At 39.4% G+C, this 27,433-nt stretch overlaps 2 protein-coding genes across 10 annotated transcripts in view; one reads left to right on the forward strand and one right to left on the reverse strand.

Moving 5' to 3' along the window:
* The window catches only part of adam22 (ADAM metallopeptidase domain 22), a 224,930-nt gene that overhangs the window by 135,402 nt on the left and 62,095 nt on the right, over positions 1-27,433 (forward strand). For 7 of the 9 annotated variants that reach the window (XR_009814889.1, XR_009814888.1, XM_061955760.2 and 4 more), the window contains exons 7-8: positions 25,345-25,411; positions 25,480-25,556. Coding sequence is in view for 7 of the 9 variants with exons in the window: in XM_061955760.2 (XP_061811744.1) it covers positions 25,345-25,411; positions 25,480-25,556 (144 nt within the window). In the remaining 2 variants the exon portion in view is untranslated. Of the gene's footprint in view, positions 1-21,782; positions 23,164-25,344; positions 25,412-25,479; positions 25,557-27,433 lie in introns of those variants that run through there. The other 2 variants (XM_061955746.1, XM_061955715.1) reach the window with 2 other exon arrangements.
* cldn12 (claudin 12) lies at positions 16,805-22,193 on the reverse strand. Its single transcript, XM_061955811.2, has 3 exons — positions 22,050-22,193; positions 19,159-19,428; positions 16,805-18,296 (listed from the first exon to the last, which is right to left on the reverse strand). Exons 2-3 carry the CDS (start codon positions 19,375-19,377, stop codon positions 17,469-17,471), a joined length of 1,047 nt encoding a protein of 348 aa, XP_061811795.1. The 5' UTR covers positions 19,378-19,428; positions 22,050-22,193; the 3' UTR covers positions 16,805-17,468.

Here is a 27,433-nt window from a genome sequence, read left to right on the forward strand (position 1 = left end):
CTACATTTGATTATTTACAATCCGAAGAGGTATTATGTGGAAGGGAGGGTGTTAGTTTAGGGTTGTAGTTGCCTGGAGGTGTTCTTTTAGTGCGGTTTTGAAGGAGGATAGAGATGCCCTTTATTTTACACCTGTTGGGAGTGGATTCCATATTGAAGTGGCATAGAAAGAGAATGAGTTAAGACCTTTGTTAGTTTGGAATCTGGGTTTAACGTGGTTAGTGTTAGTGTTAGTGTTATTATGCTGTTTGTTACTTATGTATGTTATGTTGCAGCTATTTAAAATAGTTTTGTCAATTTGTTCTGGCCTGAAATAAATTGGCCCTTTGAAACATATCTTTGTCTTTGTGTGTTGTATGTAGAGCACATTGCTTAGCAGAGTTCAGTGATGCAAATGTATGTCAAGTTGATCAACAGATTGTATTATTCTCCAGTGCAATAACAGTACTGAAATGAAGGCTAAAAGGGCATTAATGGAAGCTTTAAAAACAAAAAGTAGAAGAAGTAACTAAATAGTTACTTTTCACAGTAACGCATTGCTTTTTGGTGTAAGTAACTGAGTTAGTAACTGAGTTACTTTTGAAATAAAGTAACTAGTAACTGTAACTAGTTACTGGTTTTCAGTAACTAACCCAACACTGTATATATACATACATATATATGTGTATATATATATATATATATACATACATATATATGCGTATATATATATATATATATATATATATATATATATATATATATATATATATATATATATATATATATATATATATATATATACGCATATATATGTATGTATGTATATATATACACATGTATATGTATGTATGTATGTATATATATACATATATATATATATATACACATATATATGTTTGTATATATATATACAGACATACAGTATATATACATATATACATACATATATATATACATACATATATACTGTATATACATACATATATATACATACATACATGTATGTACATATATACACATTCATATATATGTACATTCATGTATATGTATATGTATGTATATAAACATAGTATATATATATATATATGAATGTATATATATATATGAATGTGTATATATGTACATACATGTATGTATGTATGTATATATATGTATGTATATAAACATAGTATGTATATATATATATATATATATACATACATGTACATACATGTATGTACATGCATATGTTTATATGCATATATATGAATGTGTATATATGTATATACATGTATGTATGTATATACAGTATATATGTTTGTATATATATGAATGTGTATATATGTACATACATGTATGTATGTATATATATGTATGTATATACAGTATATATGTATGTATATATATATGTATGTATATATGTATATATACTGTATATGTCTGTATATATATATACAAATATATATATGTGTTTATATATATATATATATATATATATATATATATATATATATATATATATATATATATATACATACATACATATATATGTGTATATATGTATATATATACATATATATATATATATATATATATATATATATATATATATATATATATATATATATATATATATATATATATATATATATATATATATATATATATATATAGCAGCATAGGGGTTAGTGCATGTGCCTCACAATACGAAGATCCTGAGTAGTCCTGAGTTCAATCCCGGGCTCGGGATCTTTCTGTGTGGAGTTTGCATGTTCTCCCCGTGACTGCGTGGGTTTCCTCCGGGTACTCCGGCTTCCTCACACCTCCAAAAACATGCACCTGGGGATAGGTTGATTGGCAACACTAAATTGGCCCTAGTGTGTGAATGTGAGTGTGAATGTTGTCTGTCTATCTGTGTTGGCCCTGTGATGAGGTGGTGACTTGTGTACCCCGCCTTCTGCCCGAATGCAGCTGAGATAGGCTCCAGCACCCCCCGCGACCCCAAAAGGGACAAGCGGTAGAAAATGGATGGATGGATGGATATATACAGTATATATATACAAACCCTGTTTCCATATGAGTTGGGAAATTGTGTTAGATCTAAATATAAACGGAATACAATGATTTGCAAATCATTTTCAACCCATATTCAGTTGAATATGCTACAAAGACAACATATTTGATGTTCAAACTGATAAACAAAACTTTTTTTGCAAATAATCATTAACTTTGGAATTTGATGCCAGCAACACGTGACAAAGAAGTTGGGAATGGTGGCAATAAATACTGATAAAGTTGAGGATTGCTCATCAAACACTTATTTGGAACATCCCACAGGTGAACAGGCAAATTGGGAACAGGTGGGTGCCATGATTGGGTATAAAAGTAGATTTCATGAAATGCTCAGTCATTCACAAACAAGGATGGGACGAGGGTCACCACTTTGTCAACAAATGTGTGAGCAAATTGTTGAACAGTTTAAGAAAAACCTTTCTCGACCAGCTATTGCAAGGATTTTAGGGATTTCACCATCTATGGTCCGTAATATCATCAAAGGGTTCAGAGAATCTGGAGAAATCACTGCACGTAAGCAGCTAAGCCTGTGACCTTTGATCCCTCAGGCTGTACTGCATCAACAAGCGACATCAGTGTGTAAAGGATATCACCACATGGGCTCAGGAACACTTCAGAAACCCACTGTCAGTAACTACAGTTGGTCGCTACATCTGTAAGTGCAAGTTAAAACTCTCCTATGCAAGGCGAAAACCGTTTATCAACAACACCCAGAAATGCTGTCGGCTTTGCTGGGCCTGAGCTCATCTAAGATGGACTGATACAAAGTGGGAAAGTGTTCTGTGGTCTGACGAGTCCACATTCCAAATTGTTTTTGCAAACTATGGACGTCATGTCCTCCGGACCAAAGAGGGAAAAAAACATCCGGATTGTTATAGGCGCAAAGTTGAAAAGCCAGCATCTGTGATGTATGGAGGTGTTTTAGTACCCAATACATGGGTAACTTACACATCTGTGAAGGCGCCATTAATGCTGAAAGGTACATACAGCTTTTGGAGCAACATATGTTGCCATCCAAGCAACGTTACCATGGATGCCCCTGCTTATTTCAGCAAGACAATACCAAGCCACGTGTTCCATCAACGTGGCTTCATAGTAAAAGAGTGTGGGTACGAGACTGGCCTGCCTGTAGTCCAGACCTGTCTCCCATTGAAAATGTGTGGCATATGATGAAGCCTAAAATACCACAACGGAGACCCCCGGACTGTTGAACAACTTAAGCTGTACATCAAGCAAGAATGGGAAAGAATTCCACCTGAGAAGCTTAAAAAATGTGTCTTCTCAGTTCCCAAACCTTTACTGAGTGTTGTTAAAAGGAAAGGCCATGTAACACAGTGGTGAACATACCATTTCCCAACTACTTTGGCACGTGTCACAGCCATGAATTTCTAAGTTAATTATTATTTGCCAAAAAAAAAAAAAGTTTATGAGTTTGAACATCAAATATCTTGTCTTTGTAGTGCATTCAATTGAATATGGGTTGAAAAGAATTTTCAAATCATTGTATTCCGTTTATATTTACATCTTACACAATTTCCCAACTCATATGGAAACGAGGTTTGTATATATATATATATATATATATATATATATATATATATATAATGGTGTGCCATAACCAGAAATCATAATTAGAGATCAAAGTATTTTTTTATTTACTTTCCCTAAATATCTAAAAGTATTCATATTCTCTTCATCTCATATTATGCTCCTTCAAGTGCTGTTGTTTTTAGTTTATGGAGTTTTTATCCAATCAGAATTCAGCTAGTTTATGTTGTCATGCTGTATCTAATCTGCCAGAGGCCTTCAGATTTGGCAATGCGGGCGTCCGTGCACTGTAAGTGAACGGGGACATACAGTGAGAGACAGTTGCAATAGCCAATCAGATCACGGGTTCTTGTCAGTATAGCCTTCTAGATTGCCCAAGGCCGATATATAGTGATGTTATGAACCAGGTAACATAAGAACTCCATTACCCAGCATGCCACAGTAGTGAAGAGCACGCGCAGTCGGTTGTTTAATGTAGACATGCCGGTGTTGTACCGAAATCTGTTACCCATCGGAATTTGTAACTCCAGGGGGCGATGTTCCCATGGCGTTTGTTTGATGGTTAAACGGCAAGCCCAAAGAGGAGGAGAAGAAGAACGCTTGCGTAAATGGCGTAAACTATCCTTAATGCTGAAACGTCAGTTGTCAGAATTTCAGCATTAATAAATTACACATATTCTGGAAATCAATGACTTACTTTCATTATAGTATGAGTCCATTGTATCAGCTGTTGATTCTCTCTCACACACATACATTTTCCGGATTAAAAGCTATCATGGATTGAAACGTCAGTTGTCAGAATTTCAGCATTAATAAATTACACATTGTTAAGATGTTTGAGCTTAATGGAGTTCTTTATGCGTGCACATGAACGACACTTTCATTGAGTCCGATCATCAACGTCCTCTCACCGAGGATACTTTATTCTTCTTCTCCTGTTGAACACACAACTGCTGCGGTGTTAAACACTACACAGCACCAGAGCGCCCCAAGTGGAGAACATGCGCTACAACATCCAACCTCTACAACAAAGCTACACAGAGTAAGAGCGCAGATATATACAATCTTAACAACCCCACTCGCTATTAGCTCACTGTGTTAAACCAATTTGTAAACAATATTTCAAGAACATCTTTCATCATCCTGTTTTGTTAAGATTCCTCCTTTTAGTCTTTATCCCAAAATGCCAAACATATTCTGTGAAAAACATTTCAAATTCTGTTTAGTAGCTGGTTTTGTCAGGATATCAGCAACCATTTGTTCTGTAGGGCAATATTCCAGTAATACCCTACCAGTAGCAACAATGTCTCTTATGAAATGGTATTTCACATCAATGTGTTTGCATCTTTGTCTGTTAACAGGATTTTTAGTGAGTGCAATCGTACCTTGGTTATCTTCGTACACTTTTGTTTTAACATATTGATAGTTATCAAGTCCTTTTAGTAGCTGTTCAATGTAAAGACACTCCTGTATAGCTGAAGCTAACGAAATGTACTCTGCTTCACAGGTAGAAAGAGCTACTGTTGGTTGTTTTCTTGTCTTCCATGAAATGAATGAACTGCCTTCACACAAAGTTGCACAATAGCCTGATGTGCTACGTCTGTCTGTTTCATTTGATGCCCAACTTGCATCACAGTAAACTGTCAGACTGAGTCTTTCAGTTACATTCTTCTTGAAGTTAAGTCCTTGTTCTGATGTACCTTTTAGGTATCTGAATACATGTTTCACTGTATTCCAATGTTCCATAGTAGGTTCATTAAAGTGTTGAGATAGTTTACTCACAACAAAGCTTATGTCAGGTCGAGTGCATGTGGATAAGTAAATTAAACTTCCCACTGCTTCTCTGTACTGTCTTGGTTGTTTCAACTTTTCAGCATTTTCTGCGTAATCAAGTTTTGGTTCACAAGGAGTTTCTCTTGGTTTACAATTTTCCATATCAAACCTTTGTAAAACCTTTTTCACATATCTCTCTTGTGACATTTTGACTAGTCCATTTGTGTCTGTTTTGAGTGCATAAACCCACTTCGCTTTTAAAGCTCGCTTACCTGTTGGTAAGTCAGTCAACTGGAATGTGTCATTTTCCACTAGTGAGTTCATCTCCTCATCCATGGCGTTTTTCCAGTGCATTGACTTGGATGATAACACGGCTTCCTGATAAGTTTCTGGAATGTCACAAACTGCTCGATAACAGAAATCAACGCATGTTTGTAATCTGTCCAATGAATCATCAGTCTCAAAATCTTGTAAATAAGCTGGCTTTTGTTTTATCCTGAATGGATTCTTTCTGATTTCTGTTTCGGCATTTGCCGCTGACTGTTCCACATCTTTCTGCTCATTTAAATCCTCAGTTTTGTTTTCAGGTTGAACTCTGTCCTCATCCTTCTGGTCACTGTCACAGACTGCATTGTCTCTGTTTCCAATGTCATGTCCTGCGTATGGCTCCAAAGTTTGTGTGTCTCTCTCTACACTTGTTTTGGTTGCGAATCTCACCAATCTGATCTTTTGGACCTTTTCCATTTCTGGATAATATACAAGGAAGGCTGGGCTGATTTAATCATATCCTATGAAAATGCCCTGCTCACTTTTGGAGTCTAGTTTTCCTTTTTCTTGTTTGTAACTAAAACATGTAGACCCAAACTTTTGCATTTGTGACACATTTGGTACTTTTCCTGTAAGTAACTCATATGCTGTTTTCTTTGTCCGTCTATTGTAACACCTGTTTCTAACATGAGCTGCTGTTTGAATGGCATAGTTCCACAAATAGTTTGGTAGTTTGCTTTCTATCAGTAAGCATCTAGCCATGTCAAACAGTGTTCGCCATTCTCTCTCTGCTGTGCCATTTTGGTGTGGCGAATAAGGCGCTGACGTCTCATGTCTTATTTTGTTCTTTGTTAGTAACATTTGGAACTCTCTGTTTGTAAACTCAGTGCCGTTGTCTGAACGTATACACTTCACATCTCCATAGGGTGCTACATCTGCTAAGAACTTTTCTGTTGCAGCTACTGCATCACTTTTTGACTTAAGGAAATATACTAATACAGCACCTGAATAGTCATCTGTGAAACATTGTGCGTATTTGTGTCCTTCTATGCTCTCAGTTTTCATTGGCCCTGCTAGGTCTGTATGGATTAACTCCAGGGGTTTATTTGCTTTAGCATCTAGCTCCCTATTTCTCGTTTGGGTAAACTTGCCTTTTGTACATATTTCACACATCTGATCTGGCTTAACAACATTTCCCTTAATTACCATACCTTTGTCCACAGTTTGGAGTTTGATTACATCATCATAGTTGCAGTGCCCTAGAATCTCGTGCCATGTTTGTACGTCATGACAAACTTTACACTGATCTTCATTTGCATCAACAGTTGGTAGATAATATAGCTTCTCATTTTCGTTTATGTTAAATCTGTTACCATCTTTAGTGATCATGTGGCTCTCTCCTTTCTTGAAAGTTATGGTTGCTCCTCCGTCGGCTGCTCTCGCCACTGAAAAGATGTTGTGGGGATATGAGGGCATGTAAAGAGCATTTCGTAGTTGTGCCCTGTGCTGTCGTCCATCGCTGTCCACTAGATGTATCGTTGCTGTTCCTCTTCCTTGGGCCATTCCACTGCATCTTGTCCCATCAGCTAGTTCCACTGAATGAGTCTCTGGTTGAAAAGTGTTGTCAAAGCTTGTAAAGTTATTTACATCATTTACAATGTGGGATGTCGCTCCTGCATCCACCATAATGCCTTTCATCTTTATTTTGAGTGCTGACTCACTTTCTTCTTGTGCTGCTTTGAAGAGGTAATCATTGGATTGTTCATCAGTAACCTTTCTGACATTGTCTCGTTTATCTTTCTTTTTGCATATGGTTTCTTGGTGTGGTTGCTCTTACAAAAGTTGCACCACACTTTTCGGATACACATTCTTGCTCTGTGTCCTTTTAATCCACATTTGAAACATGTCAGATCTCCATCTTCACTTCTACTTTTATTGCTGCTGGTGTACTTCTTCTGGATATTTCTATCTTGTTTTGTGAACGTTTTCATCACATTGTCTGTTGGCTCAGCAGTACTAATTTTCTCTGACTCTTCGTAAATACGTAATCTTCTTTTGAAATCTGTAAATGTCACATTGTCTTCATTTTGCGTTACATGTACAGCTAATGGCTTGTAAGAGTCAGGTAGGCCTCCAAGAATCATGGCTATGATCAGACTATCACTGAGAGTCTCACCGGCATCACGAAGTGCTGTAATCAGGTTTTCTGCTCTGATGATGTAGTCCGTAGTTGACTCTCTGTCTGCTTTCCGTAGTTTTGTCAAGGACGTGTACAGGTTGATTATTCGTGGCTTGCTTTTTCCTGAGTAATGGTCCCTCAGTATTTTCAGTGCTTTCCTGCCATCGTATGCAGCATCATGTCTTATTAAAGACTAGCTTTTATCATCGATCAACCTGACGAGCTCTGCATAGCAGTCTGGATTCTTTATTCTGTCCGCTGCTGCTTGCTCTTCTCCTACTGGTTCATTTAGAACAGTGTCTTTCAACTTTAAAATATGTAAGTGTCCCAAAAATCTTGCTTCCCAAAGGTCATACTTGCTTTCGGATCCATCAAAGTACAGTTGCGGGGATACTGCTCCAGTAGTACAAGCCGCCATATTTGTTTAAGCTCCGCACTTTAGCACTATGCTATGCTAATTAGCTCAAACTTTACCGCGGTTACTTCTTCTTCGAGGGTACACGCTACTTTATTGGCTAAAGTCACTTTTATGCTCCGTGTAATACTTCACGTTTGCAATACCTTTATCCTTGGTCAAGCAGTTCTCCTCTGTTAGCTCAAGTCCACACCTGCAAACTTTCTTGGCTTCTCTGTCCGTGCGTCGACTCAACGCTACCTGGCCTTGTTTGCTTGAGTTGGCTGGAATCTCTGGGGTTCCTGGGCACCATAACCTGTTAAGGTGTTTGAGCTTAATGGAGTTCTTTATGCGTGCACATGAACGACACTTTCATTGAGTCCGATCATCAACGTCCTCTCACCGAGGATACTTTATTCTTCTTCTCCTGTTGAACACACAACTGCTGCGGTCAGGGACGTGCACATGATTATAGAGGGGCAGGGGCTCAAAGTCAGAAAAGGGCAGGACATTTTTTTTTGGTCCTTTACACAATATGGAAATTAATGTAAAATTAAATTTGCTAATAGGAAGCTAACTACTTAGCTGTGTGTCCTTTGTAGGTAAAAGTGATTGACATTTCTTTTGTGTCAACAAATTATTGTCATAATGAGTTAATTCACATTATCATAGGCTTGGAAGACATGAAAAGCAACAAAATACTGGTTTATTATTAGGCTATTTATTGTTAAAGATAAGCACTTTAATATTGAACATTGAACAGTGCAACATCTCAGGTGTGACACTTTCTGAGGTCTGTGGTCTTTCTTGAATTCTGGTGCAGTACTTGGTTTTAGCCATGCATTAAGAGGTCTGCTACCCTTAGCTGCTTCCTGGCGCTCCTTCTCCTTCCTTTTCTGTATCCTTTCTTTTTTTTTGGCATTGTGCTGCAGGCATAATCAACATGAATCAAGTTTAAATACAGATGGTAATATTCCTAACAGATAACCTACATCTTATATCCCCAGAATGCTGAAATTATTATTATTATTAATCCATCCATCCATCCATTTTCTACCGCTTATTCCCTTTTGGAGTCGCGGGGGGCGCTGGAGCCTATCTCAGCTACAATCGGGCGGAAGGCGGGGTACACCCTGGACAAGTCGCCACCTCATCGCAGGGCCAACACAGATAGACAGACAACATTCACACTCACATTCACACGCTAGGGCCAATGTAGTGTTGCCAATCAACTTATCCCCAGGTGCATGTCTTTGGAGGTGGGAGGAAGCCGGAGTACCCGGAGGGAACCCACGCAGTCACGGGGAGAACATGCAAACTCCACACAGAAAGATCCCGAGCCCGGGATTGAACCCAAGACTACTCAGGACCTTCGTATTGTGAGGCAGATGCACTAACCCCTCTTCCACCGTGACGCCCTATTATTATTATTATTATTATTAATAATTATTATTATTATTATCATTATCATTATTATTATTATTATTATTGTTATTATTATCATTATTATTATTATTTTGTTAACCCACACAGTAATAGCAAAGTCACAATAAACTTTATATCTAAACCTCTACTGTGAGAGAAATGTGATCCGCCGTAAACACAGTGCATTTTATTTTGAAAATTAACCCGGTGTTTTATTTTGTATTTTGTACACTACTTCCTGTCCCGCACGATCCGCTCTGCTCTGTGCGGATTTGATGTGCCGTGCTCAATTGATGCGCCGTGCTCCGACGTCCGGCAAAAACAGAAGCTGACACATTGAATAATAGAATAATACAGCGTTTTTCTGAAATATTACTCATATTAGATGCTGAATAAGTGAACGGCGACTAGACCATAACTCACAGGCAGTGCCGGCCCAAGCTTCCATGGGGCCCTAAGCAAAATTAGATTTTGGGGCCCTCTATTTCTGCCAATAATATTGATTGATCATTCACACACCTACTATAAACTCATTGCGGCTCTGGCAGCGTTGTTTACATTATCCTATTGTCAGCCTGGCATGTCTTTACAAATGACATGTCATTTATAAAGATATGGGGGTGGCCCAGTTTATAACATAAATAATACCAATGAATGAACGAATGATGTCCAGAGTGCCACATATGGTTCCTAATCTTAAAATGTAGAAAACATTCAGCTACAAGAGTGGCCTGGGGTTGAACAGTCCAAGTGATAAAGCTTTGCATTTACGGTAAAAGTGTCATCTTGTCTCATCAGTCTTGTACATATTAGTCTTTAATTACTAGTTTATATTTTTAGTTAATTGTTCATATTTAATGTTTACTTTGTACAAAGAGAGCGCAGTCTACTGAAGTTAAATTCTCAATAGTTTTCCCCTTTGAAAGACGCAAGGGAAATTCTTTCCATTTCACCATGTTGCTACAATGATCTTCACTGTTTTCATGCTGTTTCAGCAGTGCACCTATGTTGACCCAATCCAACTGTCCCTCGGCTGCCAGTTTTTAGGACTTTTTGGAAAATAATTTGCAGCAAAAGCAATAGACTGCATCTTTACTTCTTGAATAAGTCAGCCAGCTACGCTTGACTTTTTCTCCATTGACTAGCTGTCTGTAGGTATAATGATAATGAAAACTTCGGCCATCATGCCGTTTGGGGAATGAAAAGTTCTCCTTAATAGACAGTGGTCCTCTGATCACCTGCTCAGTCCTGTCTGAATCTGAGAGGAAAGAAGGCCACTCAGCTGGGTCAACTGGCGGAGCTGATGATGGTCCATGGTGTGAAGGGGACGTTGTGGTGGAAGTTGCTGAGGAAGTGACCAAAGAAAGACAATGACTAAAAAAGAAGGACCTATAAGGTCATTAAATTGCACTGTTGGACATAATTATTAATCTCAGAATGTTCTGCAGTACAATGAGCAATTACAAAGGGTGTTTTGCAGTTAACTTACTAGATAAATCAGCTGTGGTTTCAGACATGGAGGGGACAGTGGGCACAGAGGGTGGAGGTGTGTGAGATAGCACTGTAGAGGATGGAGATGGACCTAAGATGAAATACATACATACATACATATAGGCACACATATTAATGAGATACTTTGACTATATTAATTTCCCTTCAAGTGTAATGTTTATACTAAGAAATTAAATGTATACCGTGACAGTCTTTTCCTCACCTGATTCATCACTCACAGTTGAGCCTGAGGATGTGGACTGGCTCTTGGCTGATTCTGTGCCTCCAAAGTATTTTAACAATGCTCCTGGGGAAGTTTCACATAACTTATGAGTTGATGTAAAAAAATTATGTTTATTTTACTCAAATAAATTACCGTGCTCTGCTGCAAACAATTTGTGCAAACAACATATCTCACTAGTAACCTGATGCTAAAAACATATTGCTAGCACCTGATGCTAAAAACATATTGCTAGCTAGCTAACGTCACCTAGCTAAAGCTAATTACAGCTACAAATCTCTTTGATAAACTTTTTATTACCAAGTCATGCAAACATACCTTTATCATGGCATTTTTTCTCCTCTTCCACTTTCTTCTTCTTCCTTTTTTCTGCACCTGAAGGATATGTCCTTTTTTGTGACATTGTTTTGCCTCTATCTGCGCTTTTGATGCCCAGTGCGCACTGGCATTGCACGGCGGGCGGCAAACGTCACAGGTGCAGCAGAGGCAGTTTTACATTTAAAGAGAGGCAGGAAGAATCACTAGGCCTAGATCAGCAGCAGCACTCTGTTGACCTAAAATTGTGTTTTTGTACAATAATATATCTTTGATCATTTAGAAATCATCAGTCAGACTCGTACATGCAAAAAATAAAAAATAAGAAATTTTTGTTAATTGCTTTTGGGGGCCCCCTGGTGGCCGCGGGGCCCTAAGCAAGCGCTTAGTACGCTTATGCCTTGGGCCGCTCTGCTCACAGGTTCAAGTTGCTCCACTGTCACGTCTCCTCAGTACTGACTCTCTCTCCTCTCACTTACTCACTCAATCGCCCTCTCTCTCTCTCTCTGGCGGAAGCGGCAGGCTCAAACAACCCGGTATTATAAGAAAACGTGGAGTTTTTGTACCGCTGTTTTTTTGTGGGTTTTTTTTACATCCCTGACAGGAATTTATTAATGTTGTTTGAAGAAAAAGAAAAAAAACACACACACACACACACAGGCAGAGGGCACTTTTTAAGACGAGGCAAAAAAGGGCAGGGGCTCAAGCACCCATAGGGCCCTATGTGTGCACGTGCCTGGCTGCGGTGTTAAACACTACACAGCACCAGAGCGCCCCAAGTGGAGAACATGCGCTACAACATCCAACCTCTACAACAAAGCTACACAGAGTAAGAGCGCAGATATATACAATCTTAACACACATATTCTGGAAATCAATTTAATGCTGAAATTCTGACAACTAACGTTTCAGCATTAAGGATAGTTTACGCCATTTACGCAAGTGTTCTTCTTCTCCTCCTCTTTGGGCTTGCCGTTTAACCATCAAACAAACGTCATGGGAACATCGCCCCCTGGAGTTACAAATTCCGATGGGTAACAGATTTCGGTACAACACCGGCAGTGGGATGTTTTTGATGAGCACGCTACAGAGTAAACTTTAAGCACTCAGCCAGCACGCCTCGTCTGCATATTTTATGGTTAGACAAGACAACATATATTTACAAGGCCATTTTCAAGAAGGATATTTAATGAGAAACTACATCTTGTGAGATTATGTCGTGCCAACCCCGGAAGCTAGCTCAGCTGTCGATGAAATGTGAGTTCAGATATTTTATTTCTTTATTTTTTCATGTTTAAAATGTTTTTTGCAATTTTAATTTTGACAGTACCACATAAGATATGTTTTAATTGCTGATGCGGGTTAATTGATTTTTAATTGCGCCAGAAAATAACCCGTTTTGTACAATGGCCAGGAGTGTGTAAACGTGTTTCTGTATAGTATTTCTCCAGCAATGGTCATATGGTGACAGAAATTATGGTATTTTGAGAGGTAATATGTATCTATGTATATATATATATATATATACAGGTATATATATATATATATATATATATATATATATATATATATATATATATACATATATATATATATGAATATATATATATTTATGTATATACATACATACTGTATATGTATATATATTTTATGTATATATTCACATTTACAAATTTAAAAATTCTAAAGTTGTGTGCAACTTTTGGAGTTGTATTTTACATCTCTCTCTCTCTCTCTCTCTCTCTCTCTCTTTCTCTGTCACTCTCACTGTCACTCTCTCTCTGTATTATCTCTCTCTCTCACTCTCACTCTCACTCTCTCGGTATTAATACACTACTAAGTAATTATAATCATAAACACGAGACATTTGAAGCAAACAAAATATTGATCAAGGATACAACAATATATAAACACAACAATAATTCAAGCAAAAAGTATTCAAATACAAAATAATTAGGAAGATTGTTTGAGCAAAAAAAGTTAGTAGTGCAAAATAAGTATGGAAAAGCAAAATGTATTATAGGCGCTCATTTAAATTCTTTAACTTTTTGCCCCCCAAGCCCTCCCAACAATGTAACAAAAACAAAAGACATTTGTGAAAAAACACATAGCACAGAATTGAAAAACGTAAATCTCATCACTCTAGTATCGATACGACACTGACCTTGCTATGGATGACTATTTTAGGTGAATTTTTTTCCACCCTGAAGCAGAGTCTCACTGCCTCTTCACTTTGTTCTTTCTGTTCAAGGACAAAACACATTGAGTAAGTACACTCTGTGTTTTTATCTTTGCCCCCCTTCCCCCACGACCCAGCAGTAGAAAATGGATGGATGGTGAGAAGAAATGCCAGTAACCACTTCAAACAACTCTGCATCGATGATTCTTCTTAAAATGGTTCAGCTTGTACTCAAATTTTTAAAAAGTCTTTAGATTTTCGGGTAAAAGAGGATGCTGGGGAAGACTGGAAGTAGGGGTGGGAATTGTGGAACTTGTGGTGATGCCATGGCGGATTTTTGTGGTGGTGATAAGTAGCGGCAGGTTGGGACGAGGGGAGGATTTTTACATCTGATGGGATAAGAAGGTTGAAGGGGGTGGTGTTACACCTCATTGCATTATATTCATGAGCGAGTAGTCTGAGTGAAGCGGGGTCTCCCTTGGCAACGCAGCAAACCTTGGCAACCCTTTTTCTTTGTAACCCCAACATTAAAAGCCATCTGTGTTTAATGCCTTAATCTCCACTGGTACGCACACCCTGCAGAGTCCGAGGGCAAAGAAGACGGTCTCGATACATTTTACTGCGTTACCACACAAAACAAACTCTTGTCCACTTGTGTAATGAAGCTCTGATTAGCTGCTGAGGTCAGCAAACATTTTTTTAAATGATATCAACGAGGCAGACTGCAGCACTTTGTTGACAAAGTGGCTGCTGGCTGTTCTTTTAAGATACTTCAAAGAGGAGATTATTAAACACCGGGGAGCTAAATGCATGACAATAACGTCCTTTGAGACTGCTAGATCATGTAAATATTTTTTAACATTGTCCTATAAGATCAGACCAGTCCTCTTCAGAATCAAAATCAAAATACCTTTATTGTCATTGTATGGAAACAACGAAATTGGACAGAAATCCACCTCAGTGCTTTTAAAACAACCTACATAAAATAGTCTTAAGACAACAAACAATACTAAAAAAAATTAAAATAGAAAAATATAATAAAATGTTAAAAACATATTGCCCAGCAGATCTCTATCAGAGGTAAGCAAGTTAATAAAGTGGTGAGTGTTCAGGTACGTGCAGTGTTTAGGGCAATAACAGCTCTTGGATAGAAACTGTTTTTCAATCTATTTGTCCTTGCTTTGATGGTCTTATAGTGCCTACATGAGGGCAAGAGTTCAAGCCAGTGGTGACCTGGGTGGGATGAGTCCCTGAGGATGCTGTTTGCTCTCCTGTTGCAGTGTCTCTTATACTGGTGCTCTTGAGATGTAAGAGGACATGCAGTGATCCTCTGGGCCACGTTTATGACCCCCTGTAATTTATTTCTCTGCCACCATGCAGCTAGAAAACCACACAGAGATACCGTAGGTCAGTATTGACTCAACGGAGCAGCGATATAAGGACAGGAGCAGGTTATCAGCCAGATCAATTTTCCTCAGCCTTCTCAGAAAATAGTCTTTGCTGACCTTCTTTCTGGAGTGCAGTGGTGTTGCTTTTCCAGGTCATGTTGCTTGAGATGTTCACACCCAGGAACTTGCACTCTGAGACCCTTTCCACCTCCTCTCCCATGATGTAGATGGGCTGGATGGGCTCAGTGATTTTTTTCCTGAAATCAACAATCAGCTCCTTGGTCTTTGCGGGATTGAGAATTAGGTTGTTTTTGGCATAGTGGTCTGACAGTGCCTTCACCTCTTCTCTATAGGCAGTCTTGTCCCCTTTTGTGATGAGCCCCACTACTGTAGTATCATCCGCAAATTCCATTCATCCATCCATTTTCTACAGCTTATTCCCTTCGGGGTCGCGGGGGGTGCTGGAGCCTATCTCAGCTACAATCGGGCGGAAGGCGGGGTACACCCTGGACAAGTCACCACCTCATCGCAGGGCCAACACAGACAGACAGACAACATTCACACTCACATTCACACACTAGGGCCAATTTAGTGTTGCCAATCAACCTATCCCCAGGTGCATGTCTTTGGAGGTGGGAGGAAGCCGGAGTACCCGGAGGGAACCCACGCAGTCAGGGGGAGAACATGCAAACTCCACACAGAAAGATCCCGAGCCCGGGATTGAACCCAGTACTACTCAGGACCTTCGTATTTGATGATGGAATTGCTAGGATGGATGGGAATACAGTCATAGGTGTAAAGACTGAAAAGCAAGGGGCTCAAAACACAGCCCTGTGGGGCACCGGTGCTGAGGGTTGAGGAAAGATGGTGTCTCTTGTACGCTTTTTAGTAATTCACTCCAACTGAAGCAGAGATGTGAGTTATGACTCACTGAAAAAAGCCAAATCTTAGAGTCTTTTAAAAGACGGCCTTATTATATTTCCTTTTTGAAATTATGATTAACCACTGGCAGAAGTAATATCTGAATAATTCAGATTTTCACCAATTTATACTCATTTGTGGGAATATTGTAAAGTGTAATTTCATCTCAGTTATGTCTTCAAGGTAAACATCGAAGTATCGTATCCCAATGTTTTGACAGTGACGTCATTATTTTGGATTTTCTCTCACATGACAAAATGTGTGCCACAATAAAAACTGCCCAGGTTACAGATAACCTTCATGCTAAACAACTTTACAAGAACATTTTTCACGAGCATTTTAACAAATAATTCTAGAATACTGTGCATGAAGAAATAATACTCCAATAAAAGCTAGCACAGGTTATAAAATAAAGTGAATACAAAATGGGTGTGTGTACGCCTAAACGAGGCTACTTAACAAAACAATGAACCAGAAAAGTGCATTCAAATTATGTCAAGTTTCCTTTGACTCGTGGCTCATTTAGTGAGGGTTTTAGACTGTGACTTCAGTCGTCAGATGGCGCACATATGAAGGTCAATTGCATTTAAAAACGCTGGCAACTCCAAGTCTGTTCTCATTGTTCACTTGAAGAACCAAAATCACAACAATCACATTTCGTGTTTAATGCGGGGAAAAAAATCAATAAAACAAAAAAAAGTGGCAGACACTTAAGTCAATAAATGCTGTAGTGTGCTCTTAAAAACCTAGTTTGGAATGTTCTTCATTCAGTGATACAAGCTACTACTTTTACCACATTTTACAGTGTTTCTTGATGTACAGTGTCATAACTTAATGCGTGTGACAGCTAGTTGGGATCACAATACAGTAACAACAAAATACAAATTCAAATAATCAATTCTACATTGTCAAGTGGCACAGTTACTTGCATTAGTACATATTAGTGCATTATTGACAGCTGCTCTTTAAAGTCACATTATTGAACAATTCATTTTGCACCAAAGGAGTTCTGTAGTAGCAGAAATCTTTTTTACATGGACAAACTTGTGAATCTCAGGCACTTCATGTAACAGGAGAAGTAATTTGGCATCCAAACTAATTATATACGTAAATATATGTATATTCAGCTCCTTATTGGGCAAACAGGGAAAAGGCTAGTAAGTGGACATGTAATTTAGTGGTTTTTTTTATACAAACACTTGAATCATTTTCGCCGGCAACATGACTCTTTGTTCTACGGTAAATGTTATCCTTCATGAAATATCATAAGCTCTCAACAAATGCTTGCTTCTATGACCATCTCATTCACTTGTGTTACTGCATCACCACAGGAATGTCAATCTCAATGGCAGACATGCGTGAGCGGGAAGAGTAGCGGCGGCCGGCGTAGCTTGGTGCATAGCTTTGAGTGTGTGCGTAGCTCTGAGAGTGTGCGTAGTTTTGAGAGGATGCACAGCTCTGAGAGGGTGCGTAGCTGTATGCTTGTCCGCCCCCTACCTCTGAGCAGTACCCATCTGGAGCAGAAATCTGAGACATGTACACTTGTGGAGGTGTGGGTGCGGCCACACTCTGCACATAGCCCAGTGCCGGAACATATGTCTGCGTGTCAATTACCGTGGGAGGATAGGCCTGATGCAGTGGGAAGGGTTGAGGGCCGTAAACTGGCGAAGGCGGGAATCCGTTAGCTGTGAGCGGCTGAGTGGATGCCGAGGTTGATATGGAGGGAAGCGGCAACCAGAAGGGCGAGGGCAACTTTTTGCACATGCAGTACCACATGAACATGAGCAGGGCGGCCAGCATCAGCCCCCCAGAGCAGCCTATGGACACATACACCGCGAAGCCATCGGAGAAAATGTTGTCATATCTGTTGTTCAGCTCCTTGGTGCAGAACAGGAACCACACGGAGGGCGCTACGGCAATAGCTCCGCCCAGGAAGAGAAATGTCCCTGCCACCAGGTGGCAGCCCGCGCTGTTCACCAAGAAGCGAATACTTTTAATGTCCGCTTCAGGCTTTTCTGAGCAGCAGCAGGTTTTACACATGCCAGCCATGCATAGCAGCAAGGCCACAGAGCCGAACACTAAACCTGCGGGCAAGCAGAACTGCAGGAGCCTCAGGTCCAGTTGGTCCACTTTGGAGTACCACTGGAAATATGAGAGGGGAGACGTTCTGTTATTGGACACAGTGAAGACAAATAGTGTAGAAAGTGAACATATGAATAGCAGGTTTTATGATGTAAAAAAAAAAAATAGCTGATTGCGCCAGTGTGCGCACCCTAAAAGTAATACTTGGTGCACACAACATTGTCGTTTCGAACAACATAGCATCTCTTGATAATGTTTGCAAACGTGTGAGAGGATTTTTGTGCATTTCTAGTCACCCCTCATGTTTCCAATTTGATTTAGATCTGGGCTCTGGCTGGGCCATTCTAAAACTAAAATTACTTTTTGTGAAGCATTTAAGAGGAATTTTTTGGGAGCCGGGGGGATTTTCACAACCATTCACAATCCCTATGTAAGACAAGAACACTATATATGGAGACACACAGTTAGTTACTTGTCAGCTGGAGGGCTAAACATGTGTCAGCTGCAGAGGTTTGATGTTTATGATTGGCATCAAATTCATTAATCAGCAATGTGATCGCATACCTTTTCATGAAAATTGGCCGATCGATTGGCACATCCCTACTTCAAGGTTTTTAAGGTATTACATATACCACACTTTTGTTATAGTGTTCTTTGTGCATTAACAACTCCTGTGATATTTTATATATTTGTCCCCCCAGTTTAGTTACTATCCCTTATGTCTGCGCCAGTGCCAATAAAAAAAAGTTTCAGTTCCTACCCATTAAGATTGAATGCTGTCATTAAGCAAAAGACACTTAAACAAAGTAGTAAGAATAAAGTGCGTGAACTTCCGCTGAGATGTTTAAAATAATTGTTTCACCACTGGAAAAACCTAACCTAACATGTTCATGTTTTGGAGCCAAAAACCTCACGGCCGTACCTCTGAGTCATAGAAGTAGCATCCCGAATAACCATCCTGCTTGACGCACTTCACCCAGAGCCCATCGTAAACGCTGATGTTTTTGGCATTGCGATTGAAGGTGACCAGTCTGGTTATGCGCCACTGAGGGATTAAGGCTGCTACAGCCATCCCGGCCACAGAAACAAAGGCAATGAAGAAGGCAAAGGCGTTGGTGGCGTGGATGTCCCGGCAAGACATGGTGTTAATATGGCTGACCTGCAACTCACATAGGGAAGAAAAAAGAAGTACCTAGAAGACAGAGAAGAAGCCAGACAAAATTTATATCAAAATAGACTCATCTTGGTTTGAATAGATCACCTGATCAAGTGATAGCAAAGTAAGGCACTAGCTGACCTAGCTTTAGCACACACACACACACACACACACACACACACACACACACACACACACACACACACACTTTGTAGTTCTATTCACTACAGTGTGGTTGACCTAATATGAGCTGTCCCTGAGACAATGCTCTCATTTCATTAGCAAACACTCTGTGGTAAGGTCTGCTGGGAAAAATGTATGCTGGGAAAAAAGCATGATGGGACTTGACAACTGAACAATAAAATTACTAAAAAAAGATCCGAGCTAGATGCCAGTTTTTACTGACTGTATAAGCTTTATAAACTCCTTATCTTCTTGATCTTTGTCATTCAAGTCTATTAAAACTTGTCATTGTGCTATCATTATGTAATGTGGCTGCATCTTTGTTATCACTATGCAAACTTGAATTCACATCTAAAGCAAAAAAATAAAAATATATATGTATACACACATATATACGCACACACACGCATAGAAAGTATAGTTATATATACATATATACACACACTACACATCCATATATACACACACATATATGTGTGTGCATACTTGCCAACCCTCCCGGATTTTCCGGGAGACTCCCGGAATTCAGCACCTCTCCCGAAAACCTCCCGGCACAAATTTTCTACCGGAAATCTCCCGAAATTCAGGCGGAGCTGGAGGCCACGCCCCCTCCAGCTCCATGCGGACCTGAGTGACGTGTTGACAGCCTGTTTTCACGTCCGCTTTCCCACAATATAAACAGCATGCCTGCCCAATCACGTTATAACTGTAGAATGATCGAGGGCGAGTTCTTGGTTTCTTATGTGGGTTAATTGTTTCATTAAAGTCCTTCCAGCGCGGTAAAAACACACAACAACAGCAGTCACGTTTTCGTCTACCGTAAAGCAGTTCGTCTGCCGTAAACAGCAATGTTGTGACACTCTTAAACAGGACAATACTGCCATCTACTGTACATGCATATGTGACAATAACATCTACGGCTTTTAGAGAGTGCAGTGCACAACGGCACACACAACAAGGAGACGAAGCAGAAGAACAAGGAAGATACAGCCATGGCGACGCCGACGACGAGTAAGATGAAGAAATACGCTTGTAAGTTCCAAGCCGCAGCTGCGATTGGACCTGGATAGCCTTCGGGAAGAAGTAGTGGACTACCAAGTGCTTGGCAGTGAAGATCTTCCTCAGGAAGCAAAGATTGACCGGTTTTGGGCCATGCTAGGGAGAGATGGAAGATTCCAGACTCTAGTGCATTTGATTAAAGCACTTTTGTGCGTGCCACACAGCAATGCATCATCAGAGAGGATGTTCAGCATGGTTAGAAAAATAGTGACAGAGAATAGAACAAGGATGGACAATTCAACCCTTAACTCAACAATGAGTAGATGAGTGTTATGTGTGTGTGTATATGTGTAAATAAATGAACACTGAAATTCAAGTATTTCTTTTATTTATATATATATATATATATATACATATATATATATATATATATATATATATATATATATATATATATATATATATATATATAAAAATAAAACAAATATGTGTATACAGCTAGAATTCACTGAAATATATAAGTATTTCTTATATATATATATATATATATAAGAAATATATATGTATTTCTTATATATATATATATATATATATATATATATATATATATATATATATATATATACATATATTGGGGCGTTATAGCTCGGTTGGTAGAATGGCTGTGCCAGCAACTTGAGTGTTGCAGGTTCAATCCCCGCTTCCGCCATCCTAGTCACTGCCGTTGTGTCCTTGGGAAAGACACTTTACCCACCTGCTCCCAGTGCCACCCACACTGGTTTAAATGTAACTTAGATATTGGGTTTCACTATGTAAAGCGCTTTGAGTCACTAGAGAAAAGCGCTATATAAATATAATTCACTTCACTTCACATATAAGAAATACTTGACTTGGTGAATTCTAGCTGTAAATATACTCCTCCCCTCTTAACCACGCCCCCAACCGCCACGCCCCCACCTCCCGAAATCAGAGGTCTCAAGGTTGGCAAGTATGTGTGTGTGTGTCTGTGTGTATATATATATATATATATATATATATATATATATATATATATATATATATATATATACATACATATAAAATACGAAAACATTCTTAAAAATAACTGGAAAGAAAAAAACAATCACGCATAATGACGTCATATTTTGCCGTCACTTTTGCTAGCACATTAAAACACCTGACTGCCGAGTCCCGACGAGCTAAGCCGCCTAGCAAGCTAACAAGCTACGTGAAGTTTACTCGGCACTGAACCCATAAAGTCACAATTAAATATGTTAGATTGTAATGTCATCATAGGAAGCGCTCGTTACAAAGGCGGTTTCGACTAAAGCAATACGCTTGGTAACCCGACTGTAATGGAAGGCGTCAGTTAGCTACGGCGTTAGCATTGATACAACATGTTGAGCCTTCCTTCGTTTACTGCAATTCACCGTTTAAACAAGAAAATAGGGCGCACTAGGCTAACTTCACTGTACCTTATTTTTTCAGATGGTCAATGCTGTTAATAATGTATCCTGTGGCATTTCAAATTAACTCTTTATCCCCCCTATGTTGTAACGGAAGAGAAAACAAGTGCCGTTGAGGTACAGTAGATAGCAGTAAACAGGATGTAGCATCATAGAGGACCAGGGTGCTTTCCCCACAGATTTGTCTTGCAGGTTTATGTACTTTAACAGGCGCTTCTTAAACGGAAATATGCGAAAATAGTGTTCACTTCTTTAATATCATCCAACCACTATTGATCTCTGTGATTTTTCCCCCACACAAAAGTTAGGACGCTGTATCTCAGGGATCTCCAAAATGTGGCTCAAGAGCAATGACTCGCTTGGTTTATGTACATTTCAAACAGACTTCGTTACTAATACTAACTATGGAATATAGATAATCACTTTCCAACCAAAGATGTTCATTGACATTCTTTGCAACATTTCAGTGCTTAGACCAGAGATAACATTATCAAAAATGTCAAGACCAGGATTGTCTAAAGTGGGACTGGGGACCATTTTTGGGCTGCAGTCTGTTTTAGATTTATCCTCGGCATATTCTAAAAACTAAATTATTTTATTATTAACGATATTTGTGTGTATAAATTGTATCCATTTAGTATCCACTAAATTGGCCCTAGTGCAGACCTGGGCATTCTGCGGCCCGCGGGCCACATCCGGCCCTTTGTACGTCCCTGTCCGGCCCGCGTGAGGCCAATCAGAAATTACAAAATAAATTTAAAAAAGTATCTATCTCGAGTGTGCAATACAACGGTGCTGCTTTTTTTTTGAAAAGCGTTATTTGTATTACTTCCGTGTGGACGTATGCTCATGCGCGATTGTGAGTGAATGTGAACAGCTGCAATCACAAATTACAAAATAAATTTAAAATAACATCTATGTCGTGCATGCAATACAATTGTGCTGGTTTTATTTTGAAAAGTGTTATTTATGGGCGTATGTCCGTGTGTAACCTGTGAGTGAAGGTGCACAGCGACAAGTGATGCCCTGTTATCCCCGAGACGCTAAAAAAAGAAAAGTTGATGACGAATGGCGTGTTTTCAACAAGACATGGACTGCCAGTATTTCTTTACAGAAATTAAAGGTAAAGATGTGTGCTTAATTTGTGGTACACAGGTTGCTGTGTTTAAAGAATATAGTGTAACGACTTGCTGAAGTTGATGTTGTGTTCTTAAATTGCGGAAATGAGGAGTGAGGATAGACGTGTGTGTGGAAGGAACGAGATAAGTTGAGCTGTGTTAGTATAGGTTGCGCAATAAAAGTTTAAAAAGAGCGTCAGACTTGGTGTGCACTTCTTCTGGACGCTACAATTGGTGTCAGAAGTAGAACTTTGCGCATACTGCCGCTGCTTGTGTGAGGATACTGCGTTGCTTGTGTGCTCAGCCTGCTACGTCATCGGGAGGTACGTGCCACGATGTTTCCTGGCGACTTTGTCAAGATTGAACGGGAGGAGAAGGACATTGAGTGGGGACTTAAGGTGCCGGCAGCGACTGCAGATGTCTGTGTAAATCCCGGACGTGAGGAGCTCGCGCCAAGAGAGAGAGAGAGGGAGGGAGGAGAGAGGCAGCGTCTACAGGTGCAGTGCACGCTGCTTGGCATGGGGGAATTCCGCCCTCAATGAAGACTTTCAGGTTTGATGGCAAGGCGAACTGGGAGGAATTTCATCCCACTTGTGACACCAATTGTAGCGTCCAGAAGAAGTGCACACCAAGTCTGACGCTCTTTTTAAACTTTTATTGAGCAACCTATACTAACACAGCTCAACTTATCTCGTTCTTTCCACACGCACGTTTATCCTCACTCCTCATTTCCGCAACAGCAACGCTTCCTCCTTCTTCGCCAATCACCTTACAGGCGTGCTACGTTCACAACAAAGAGGATGCAGGATAAAGTGACAGTAATGGAAATGTTTGCATTATATACTATACGGGCGGTATAGCTCGGTTGGTAGAGTGGCCGTGCCGACAACGTGAGGGTTCCAGGTTCGATCCCCGCTTCCGCCATCCTAGTCACTGCCGTTGTGTCCTTGGGCAAGACACTTTACCCACCTGCTCCCAGTGCCACCCACACTGGTTTAAATGTAACTTAGATATTGGGTTTCACTATGTAAAGCGCTTTGAGTCACTAGAGAAAAGCGCTATATAAATATAATTCACTTCACTTCACTTCACATTATATTATACAAAGTGTTGTGTAAGAAAGTGTTAAAAATAAAACCATCAAAAGCCATCTGCTTTTGTATGAAGATAAGTTAGATTAAATGAAAATATTATTATTTTTTATATTTATCTTACGGTATATCAAAAATAATTTGAGAAAAATGTAATTGAAATATTGTCGGTGTGGCCCTCCAGCAGTGCTCGGGTTGCTCATGCGGCCCCCGGTAAAAATTAATTGCCCACCCCTGCCCTAGTGTGTGAATGTGAGTGTGAATGTTGTCTGTCTATCAGTGTTGGCCCTGTGATGAGGTGGCGACTTGTCCAGGGTGTACCCCGCCTTCCGCCCAAATGCAGCTGAGATAGGCTCCAGCACCCCCCCGCGACCCCGAAGGGAATAAGCGGTAGGAAATGAATGGATGAATTTGTGTATATTATTATTAGATATTACATTGCTTTGCTTTGGTAAGCTATAACAATCGCATACATTGACCTACATTTTATTGTTTTAGCATCTTTTTCCATGTGCAACTCACAGTGAAAAATGTTGGACACCCTTGGTCTACTCTGGACGAGAGGTCATAAACAGGGGTCTGTGACGGTACTTAATGGGGTGTTGTAAAATATTTGGTTGATTAGACTTTCAAAATTGTTATTTTAATCTTCCCAATTTATTCGAGGGAATTTGTTGCAGAAAAGAGAATTTGTGTGATTTTCTCACTGTCATTGTCCCTGGTAGTCCATCGATCAATTTTCCACCGCTTGTCCTTGAGCTTGGGAATAGAACTACGGAACTTGTCTGTGAAGCACGCGCGCTAACCACTTCATCACCGTGCTGCCTTCCCTGGTAGTCAGTAAAGACAATTTATTAACGGTCTGTAGGCAACACAGACTTGACATTATTTGGTCTAAATCATCCTCTTTTTATCAGACTCTATTAAAAGTAAAGTAAAGTTCCGTAAAAGTATTCAGTAAGCAGTGAATGTTAACATATACTTACCTTTTTCAGACTGTCCCTCTAGGGTTGAAAGTATTGTCCAAAGTTGTGGTGCAAGTGAGGCATTGCATTAGTAACTGACCCTTTTCCAAATGTTTTCTTTGTGCTTCAGGAGGATGACAGTGTTCACACGCTGTACAAATCTGGAGGACCAGAGAGACTTCTTCATGATCTCATTGGTAAGCTTGAGCATTGCTTGCAAGTGGGATCAAAATTGATTGAGAGTACTGATAGTTCATCTTCCTAGTAGCCCTTCCAGAGCCACCATTTCCCAGCCCTGTATTGCCTGGATCAAGGGATGTTTATCGGAGAAAAAAGAGACAGGTATGTATAAGCAATGTGTTGTGTTTTGATCTACTCTGGACAGTATGGGTTGTGATGTTTGTTTGCAAAGCTGTTATGGGATCTATGATGATTGTAATCTACATTTAACACACTTCTCTTGCAGAGATCTTTAACAGCGGTTACAGAGGAACCAAAATTCTTTGGTTGATTAGACATTCAGAAGAAAATACTTTATTTATATTCCCCTTTAAGCTTTCATACAAATGTAAATGTCTTTAAATCCAACACACATGCTGTGTATAGTTTATACACAGCATGGGCATGGCCACCCGATTCACTGTACCTTGCATTTAAGATAGCTAGCAGTGCTAGTGTCCAGTTAGCGATAAGTGCTCTAGTTGCCATCTAGCGATTACCAACGCCAATTTCCAATTGGCAGATGGCGGCATTATACTTAATTTTTTGAATATTGCACACTTGAGTATTGAGTATTGATATTGAGTATTGCACACTAACAAAGACCAGGTTAGTTCAAAACATGATTTTATACATCGTATATGAGTAGGGGTGTCCCGGCTCCATCTCGCCATCAGTTTAAAGGTATTTGCCTCAAAAATTGTAAAGTCCTCTGGTCTAGATATGTATTGGATATGCTTTGGTGTTAATTTTACTTAAATTTTGCTCTACAGCAGGGGTGTCAAACTAATTTTAGCTCAGGAGCCGCATGAAGGAAAATCAATTCCCACGTGGGCCGGACGGGTAAAATCCTGGCATAATAACTTAAAAATAAAGACAACTTCAGATTGTTTTCTATGTTTTACTTCAGCCTAAAAATAGAACAAGCACATTCTGAAAAGGTACATATCACAAATAATCCTCTTGAAAATTCTGAGGAAAAAAAATGGTGGTTTCAAAAACACCATGAAGAACACAATGAATTTAGACCTAATCTCAGTGTATCTACAAAGCAGTTAAACTTTAAGTCACAGCTCACAGCATAAATAAAACATATTCTATGTATCAACTACCTCATTTGTAATTTCCACTGTTAACTTTCTTAAAATTTGCACAGAAGACAATCATTTATATTATTAATGTGCAGTGTCTCATCCATCATTTTAAGTGGGGTTACTAATTGTTTATTTTACCCCAATTTGTTTTACGTTAGGGCAGCACTGTGGTAGAAGGGTTAGTGTGTGTGCTTCACAATACAAAGGTCCTGGGTTCGATCCCCGGGCTCGGGGTATTTCTGTGGGGAGTGTGCATGTTCTCCCTGTGACTGTGTGGGTTCCCTCCGGGACTCCAGGTTCCTCCCACCTTCAAAGACATTCACCTGGGGATAGGCTGATTGCCAACACTAAATTGTCCCTAGTGTTTGAATGTGAGTGTGAATGTTGTCTGTCATCTGTGTTAGCCCTGCGATGAGGGTTGACTTGTCCAGGGTGTACCCCGCCTTTTTCTGTTTCTCATGCTTAGAAACCGTAGTTTACAAAGACTGGTGTTGCTGCTGACGGAGCTAGTGATTTGCGACACTGCCGTCAATAAGAAATAACAGAAGAAGAAGACAAGTATTTCTCTAATGGAACACCCTCAGTGGCGGTGACAACAAAAGTAATGCGATTTTCAGCACAAATAAAGCAAACAAATATTGCGAACGAAATGTGACGTAAAAAATAACACGTATGTAGATCGTAGATAAATTGTTATTTTAGTAATCACTGAGCAGAAATAATTAGAATAAACCATGGATTAGGTTAGTTTAATATTATATATATGTGTATATATACAGAGGTGGGTAGTAACGCGCTACATTTACTCTGTTACATCTACTTGAGTAGTTTTTCGGATAAATTGTACTTCTAAGAGTAGTTTTAATGCAACATACTTTTAGTATATTTATAGAGAAGAAACACTAC

Source organism: Nerophis lumbriciformis, linkage group LG04 (assembly GCF_033978685.3).
Source record: "Nerophis lumbriciformis linkage group LG04, RoL_Nlum_v2.1, whole genome shotgun sequence".
Classification (NCBI taxonomy): domain Eukaryota; kingdom Metazoa; phylum Chordata; class Actinopteri; order Syngnathiformes; family Syngnathidae; genus Nerophis; species Nerophis lumbriciformis.